Consider the following 7,665-nt stretch of genomic DNA (forward strand, 5'->3'; position numbering starts at 1 on the left):
ACTGGTACACGCTGCCGTATACACCAGTCCAGAGCATCCCAAACATGTTCAATGGGTGACATGTCCGGTGAGTATGCCGGCCATGCAAGAACTGGGACATTTTCAGCTTCTAAGAATTGTGTACAGATCCTTGCAACATGGGGCCGTGCATTATCCTGCTGCAACATGAGGTGATGTTCTTGGATGTATGGCACAACAATGGGCCTCAGGATCTCGTCATGGTATCTCTGTGCATTCAAAATGCCATCAATAAAATACACCTGTGTTCTTCATCCATAACAGACGCCTGCCCATACCATAACCCCGCCGCCACCATGGGCCACTCGATCCACAACATTGACATCAGAAAACCGCTCACCCACACGACGCCACACACACTGTCTGCCATCTGCCCTGGACAGTGTGAACCGGGATTCATCCGTGAAGAGAACACCTCTCCAACGCGCCAAACGCCAGCGAATGTGAGCATTTGCCCACTCAAGTCGGTTACGACAACGAACTGGAGTCAGGTCGAGACCCCGATGAGGATGACGAGCATGCAGATGAGCTTCCCTGAGACGGTTTCTGACAGTTTGTGCAGAAATTCTTTGGTTATACAAACCGATTGTTTCAGCAGCTGTCCGAGTGGCTGGTCTCAGACGATCTTGGAGGTGAACATGCTGGATGTGGAGGTCCTGGGCTGGTGTGGTTACACGTGGTCTGCGGTTGTGAGGCTGGTTGGATGTACTGCCAAATTCTCTGAAACGCCTTTGGAGACGGCTTATGGTAGAGGAATGAACATTCAATACACGAGCAACAGCTCTGGTTGACATTCCTGCTGTCAGCATGCCAATTGCACGCTCCCTCAAATCTTGCAACATCTGTGGCATTGTGCTGTGTGATAAAACTGCACCTTTCAGAGTGGCCTTTTATTGTGGGCAGTCTAAGGCACACCTGTGCACTAATCAATCAATCAATCAATCAATTTTATTTATATAGCGCCAAATCACAACAAATAGTTGCATGGTGTCTAATCAGCATCTTGATATGGCACACCTGTGAGGTGGGATGGATTATCTCAGCAAAGGAGAAGTGCTCACTATCACAGATTTAGACTGGTTTGTGAACAATATTTGAGGGAAATGGTGATATTGTGTATGTGGAAAAAGTTTTAGATCTTTGAGTTCATCTCATACAAAATGGGAGCAAAACCAAAAGTGTTGTGTTTATATTTTTGTTGAGTATATTAATCATATAATATAGCAAACAAATGTGTCTTCAGACGGGAGTTGAAAATCTCCACAGAGTCTGACTGCCTCACTAAAACAGGGAGATCATTCCACAGGACCGGGGCATGACAGGAAAAGACTCTATGTCCCACAGACTTTTTATTCACCCTAGGGACATAGAGCAATCCTGCATCCTGTGAGTGCAGAGCCTGGGCCAGTACGTAGGACTTAAGTAGTTACACCAAGGAGGGTGGTGCCAGTCCATATTTTGTATACATTAGGACATACACAGTATTTTGTGTGCATTAGGACACAGTATTTTATCGTATTTTGTATACAATAGGACACACACATTATTTTGTATACATTAGGACACAGTATTTTATAGTATTCTGTGTACATTGGGACACAGTATTTTATAGTATTTTTTATACATTAGAACACAGTATTCAGGCCTTTCAGGTTGAATTAGTTGCTGAAATCATCACAGTGTTGATGTCAGAAATTTGTGTAGCACTTTGTGTCTTGTGGTGTTTTTGACATTAGTCTGTGTGTCTCTCTGTCCACAGTCACGCGTGTCATTCCAGGAGGAGAGTGTCCGTCCTCTGTACCAGACAAGGTAACACTCTTATATGCTACATACACTACCAGTCAAATGTTGGCACACAGTTTTCCATTCAGCTGAGTGGGAAAGTGTGTCCCAACTTGTGACTGGTAGTGTGTATATACATGCATACATGTGTTGTATTTGTAGTTATGATGTCACCATCCTGACTGATGCACTGGGTGTCAGACTGTGGTCTGCGCCCATCGGTGGGCGGGCACCCCCACAGGAAGAAGAGGATTCTGGGGGGGCGTGTGTCCCGGCGTGGGGCATGGCCTTGGCAGTGCTCGCTGCAGAGTGGTCAGAGTGGACATGTCTGCGGCTGCGTTCTCATCGGGAAGAGATGGGTGCTGACAGTCGCCCACTGCTTCGAGGGGTGAGGCTGATGACTTGAACAGTGTTTACATTTCCATTTATTGCATTTATATAGCACCAAATCACAACAAAGCTGCCTCAAGGCGCTTCACATGAGTAAAGTTTAACCTTACCAACCCCTAGAGCAAGAACACAGGTGACAGCGGTAAGGAAAAACTACCTCCGACAATATTGAGGAAGAAACCTCAAGCAGACCAGAGTCAGAGTGCTGACCCACTGCTTAGGTCATTCTAACAGTCACAAAGTTTGGAAAAGACAAAACATCAGCTGCAATAATTTAAGGCATGGGATCCCGCCATCACTCCAATATTACGCTGTCCACAGACGCCACTCTTGCATATTTTCCTCCACACCTTGGACAGAGAGGAAAAAGCAGAAACAGTCGGTGGGAAAAACTACACCTAAGGTATGATTTATTAACATTAAATTGACAGGAAAGCAGAGAAAATACTAAGGTGATCGCCAGCCGCTAGCCCTACGCTTCACTAACAGACCCAGAATTTAGATAGAGTTGAGGCTGAGATCTGTTCCATTACTAATGAAATTACTTAATTAGTATTACTATGCCAGTATGCTAGCCGAAAGGGCGAATAGATGCATCTTAATTCTGGACTTGAAAGTCTCTATAGAATCAGACTGTTTTATCTCCATAGGGAGATCATTCCACAAAGCAGGTGCACGATATGAGAAACCTCTGTGACCCACAGACTTTTTATTCACCCTCCTGGACACAAAGTAGTCCTGCACCCTGACAATGCAGAGTCCGGGGCGGTACATAGGGTTTGATTAGGTCAGCTAAGTAGGGAGGTGCTAGTCTGTGAATAATTTTATCAGTTAAGAGCAGAACCTTGAAATCTGATCTCACAGGCACAGGAAGCCAGTGAAGAGATGCCAAAATGGGTGTAATGTGGTCAAACTTTCTGCTTCTTGTCAAAAGTCTGGCAGCAACGTTTTGAACCAGTTGGAGAGCCGTAATGCTGGACTGCGGTAAACCAGAAAATAGAGCATTGCAGTAGTCCAATGTAAAAGAAACAAATGCATCAATCAGGGTCTCAGCATCAGCCATAGACAGGATGGGAGGGATCTTCGCTATATTTCGCAGGTGGAAGAAAGCAGTCCTCGTAATATTTCTAATGTGGAGGTAAAAGGACAATGTAGGATCAAAAATCATCCCAAAGTTCCTCACTTTGTCAGTGTGATGTATGACAAATGAGCCTAGGCTAAGTTTTAGCTGGTCAAATTGATGCCGATGCCTCGCAGGATCAAGAACCATCATTTCAGCCTTATTGGAGTTTAAAAGTACTACATTTCTGGACATCCAGCTTTTCACTGATGCAAAGCAATCATCTAATGATTTTATGTGGATGAGATTACCAGCAGTTATCAGCATTTACAACTGAGTATCTTCAGCATAGCACTGAAAGGTAATCCCAAAACGCCGCAATATGTGCCCAAGGGGTGCTATACAAAGAGAGAAGAGCACGGAGCCTAAGACGGACCCCTGTGGAACCGCATATTTCATATCATCAAGGCTAGAGGTAGTGTTGTTGTACAAAACACAGTGAAAACAACTGGTTAGATTTGATGTCAATTATGCAAGGGCATTCCCAGTAATCCCAAAATGATTTTCCAGCCTATCAAGAAGAATACAGTGATCAACCGTATCAAATGCAGCACTAACATCTAATAATACCAGAACTGTAGTGGTGTCCAAATCCATTGCAAGCAGAAGACATTCACCACTTTAGTGAGAGCGGTGTTTGTGGAATGATATGTTCTAAAAGCAGACTGCAGTAACTCAGAGATTATTCTCAGTAACGTCCTCCACAAGCTGCTGTGAAACCACTTTTTCCAGAATTTTAGAACAAAATGATAGATTTGATATTGGCCTATAAGTTTTCAATACGCTAGGGTCTAGATTAGATTTCTTAAGTAGACCTCTAGCCTTATGCTTGAGGCCACGTAAGAAATCATTGAACCAAGGCGACTGTGTTTTGGGGGTGTGGTTTTAATATAGGCGGAGCGATCATGTCGAGTGCGGTTGTGAGCGCTGAGGTTAAGATGTCCACAAGACTGTCTGCTGAATGATCATTTTCTGAAAGTGGTGCTAAGATATCAGGCAGTCTGTCTCCGAGTTCAATTGTAGTTGAAGAGTTGATGCGTCGCCACAATGATAAATAAGGTTCTTGTTCCAGTTAACACAGCAATGAGACTGTAACCTTAATAAGTGAGTGATCAGAGACCACTGACACAATAGGCATGATGTCAACATTTGTGACAGCGATACTGTGAACGAGGACCATATCCAAGGTATTTCCACTAATGTGTGTCAAATACTGATTGCATTGCTAAACCTAACCCTATCCTAATACATCCATAATGTCCATAAATGTTTAAGTTTGAAACCTGTTTTTAGTGCATCGTGGACTAACCTGTGCTGGGTTCCGTCTCCAGGAGAGAGAGTGCAGATCTGTGGAAGGTGGTATTTGGTCTGAATAATCTGGACCACCCAGGGCCGCACAGCCAGAGCCGTGGCGTGAGTACCATCATTGTCCATCCGCGCTACAACCGGGCGGTGGTGGACTTTGACATTAGCGTGGTCCAGCTGGAGTCAGAGGTCTGACACGATCTTGACACACAGCATTGACGGCCGGCACTGATCAATGAAGTATTGATGAGGTGTTTGTTGGTGACTGCAGATTGAAGAGACACCGTTTGCCAGGCCGGTGTGTCTGCCACAGCCCGGCCATCTTCCAACTCCCGATTCCTACTGTTACATCACTGGCTGGGGTCACATGGGCAACAGGAGTAAGCGCGTGTTGTGCCACGTTTTGTTGCACATGTTTGACTGCATGCTAACTACAGTGTGTTTTTGTGCCCAGTGCCGTTTAAACTGCAGGAGGGTGTGGTCCGGATCATCTCTCTATCTCAGTGTCAGTCTTATTTTGATATGAAGACCATCACGTCCAGGATGCTCTGCGCTGGTTACGAGGCCGGGACCATTGATTCTTGCATGGTAACTACACACAAACACTTGGATTAGCAGGCATGATTAAGGGAGTCCATCAGTGAGCCCAGTTTTGGTCGATTTGGGTGGACCTCACTGTTTGTGTTTGCTGAGTGCTGGCCTCTTGTGGCCATTAGAGGCCAGTATTGCTTGTTTCAGAATATGAAAAGAGGGCAGAGTTTCAGCTTTATGCCCTGCTTATGCTAATATTTACCATGATAAAGTAACCTTTAATGCTGAGAATATATGTAAATGTTTTCTAAAAATGCTAACACTGAATTTAACATCTGATATCATTCGCAGTTAAAGTGTTAGCATGATGCCATGCTATCACTGACATTAGCATGCTAACGTAATTAAATGGCTTGATGAAAATGCAACAGAAGCATAACAAGAGTTTGACTGATTAATGCAAATCCGGCCTTTATATCTGCGCCGTCAGGGAGACAGCGGTGGACCGTTGATGTGCGAGGATGGTGGCGGACGCTGGACGCTGTTTGGCTTGACGTCATGGGGAAGTGTGTGTTTCAGCAAAGTGCTCGGACCCGGTGTGTACAGCAATGTGACGCATTTCACGCCATGGATCCAGCAGGAGATCTACATTCACACATACCTAAACAACTGATGTGCACATGTCACTTCTGCTTCCTACCATCAGCATTACAACAGGATGTGATGTCACAGCACGCACATTTATATTCTCTAACGTGCCTATATCTGTTCTGATTGCCTTCAGAGACTCATCAAGGACAAACGTTCATTCCAGTCACGCGTCACCGCCAAATGCTTCTGTTTGTCCATTTCTCGCCACCTGGGCCCAACATGTGACCAAAGACACCAAATGTATTAGCTACGTGCTAACTGGTCATCTTGAATGAGGAGTAAACTTTACAATGCTAATGTTATTTCATCTGATCCTGTTTAAAAGAAACAAAATTCCTGCTGATAGAATTTCCCAAAGTAACGTTTGAGCCACGATGTGACTGAATCAAAGTAGAATAGACAGGCATTTGCTCCAGTCTTTTTAATGTAATTAACTTGTGATCTTACTGGTATTAAGCAAATATATCACACGAATTGAAGCATCTTGGGAACAAAATGCTGCTTCAAGATGCTCCCAGTCCTTCAATGCTAACTGGTAATCGCAACAACATAAATTAGCATTGTGGATGCTAACTGGAATAGCCGAGAGCTCGTGGCACTGTTGCCTTGGAACGTAGCTGTCACATTTCCAGTCAGCCCAAAATTATTATTATTAGCTGGTGTCTCGTTAGCTCAAACAGATTGAAATCAGAACGTTGAATGCTTGTTTGTGGGCTCCTTTGAATATTTAGGAAATCAATAAGGAAACTGGTCATTGTGGAGTTTTAAGTGCTATTTCTTTATCTGCCACAGATTTTAGTGATTAAAATGTTTTAATTAGTTTGATCATCTAAATTGGTTCAAACCCTAATCGGAGGTATTCATTATCCAATGACTCTGATCTGGATTGCAGCCAATCATTGTGATCAGTTTTTTAACAAGTATCGTAACAAACAGGCAGTAATGTTCGTAGACGATATGAACCAATTATGTTTTTTCTGACTTAACTTAAAAAACAAACAAAACCATTTTAACCCTTTACACTGTTGTTTAAAAAAAGCTGTTTTTGGTGTTCAAAAAGTCTTCAGACATCACATCAGCCTAAAGTTGCCCTGACACTTGCACAACTTTGATCCGCGCACTTGCATGCACATCATCGTGACAATCCCACCTGCTGTGTTCCTATCTGGACACCATGCTTTGTTCCACTGGCTGCCATGCGTCATGCGCTGGACACTGCGTATAGAAAATAATTATTTCGTAGAGTATTAATCATTTTCTCTCCGAGTTGGTTGTTGAAAAAACGCCTGTAATCGCTTCGGGAATCACAGAGGGCTGTTCTAGCTGCAGCTTTTCTCTCTCGTGCATGCTTGATGAGGTGGAGAACGCATTTGGAACTGTCTAAAAAGGTAATTACTTGTCATGTTTATATTGTAATGGCTTGGTAAAACAGTTGCATGTTCATTTCTTCTTGTGTGTAGCTGTAAAAGTACATTTATGATAGATTCAACATCTCGTTATAATTCTTTAGACAAGCTGCGCTCTGATGCGGTGCGCTGACACAATCACTCGCACTCATGTACAGTGTTTTTAATTGTTTGCTTATTGTTCACGTGAAGTTCACATAATTAATGTGTGATGGAGATTTTGAACATTTCAAAATTTTCTTTGTGCACTTGCACGAAGCTGTGCACAGTTTACAATGGTTTACAATGAGTTTACTCTTGTGCATTGCGGAGTGCGTGGATCAAAGTCGTGCAAGTGTCAGGGGGCCTTAACAGTCAACCTTTTATTTAGCAAAATGGGTGAGGCTGGAATGTTGGCAACACAGACATGTATCATGTTGTGCAACAGTAATTTTTTGTTCAGCTAAAGACAGATAAATGTGT

At 43.5% G+C, this 7,665-nt stretch overlaps 1 protein-coding gene across 2 annotated transcripts in view; it reads left to right on the plus strand.

The window, feature by feature from the left end:
- Window positions 1-6,250, plus strand: part of corin (corin, serine peptidase) — a 55,443-nt gene extending 49,193 nt beyond the window's left edge. For both annotated transcript variants that reach the window (XM_034164543.1, XM_034164545.1), the window contains 6 exons: window positions 1,778-1,827; window positions 2,002-2,188; window positions 4,642-4,804; window positions 4,887-4,995; window positions 5,070-5,203; window positions 5,637-6,250. In XM_034164543.1, coding sequence (XP_034020434.1) covers window positions 1,778-1,827; window positions 2,002-2,188; window positions 4,642-4,804; window positions 4,887-4,995; window positions 5,070-5,203; window positions 5,637-5,819 — 826 coding nt within the window. In that variant the 3' untranslated portion in view covers window positions 5,820-6,250. The remainder of the gene's footprint in view (window positions 1-1,777; window positions 1,828-2,001; window positions 2,189-4,641; window positions 4,805-4,886; window positions 4,996-5,069; window positions 5,204-5,636) is intronic.
- Window positions 6,251-7,665: the final 1,415 nt, after the last annotated feature.

Source organism: Thalassophryne amazonica, chromosome 23 (assembly GCF_902500255.1).
Source record: "Thalassophryne amazonica chromosome 23, fThaAma1.1, whole genome shotgun sequence".
Taxonomy (NCBI): domain Eukaryota; kingdom Metazoa; phylum Chordata; class Actinopteri; order Batrachoidiformes; family Batrachoididae; genus Thalassophryne; species Thalassophryne amazonica.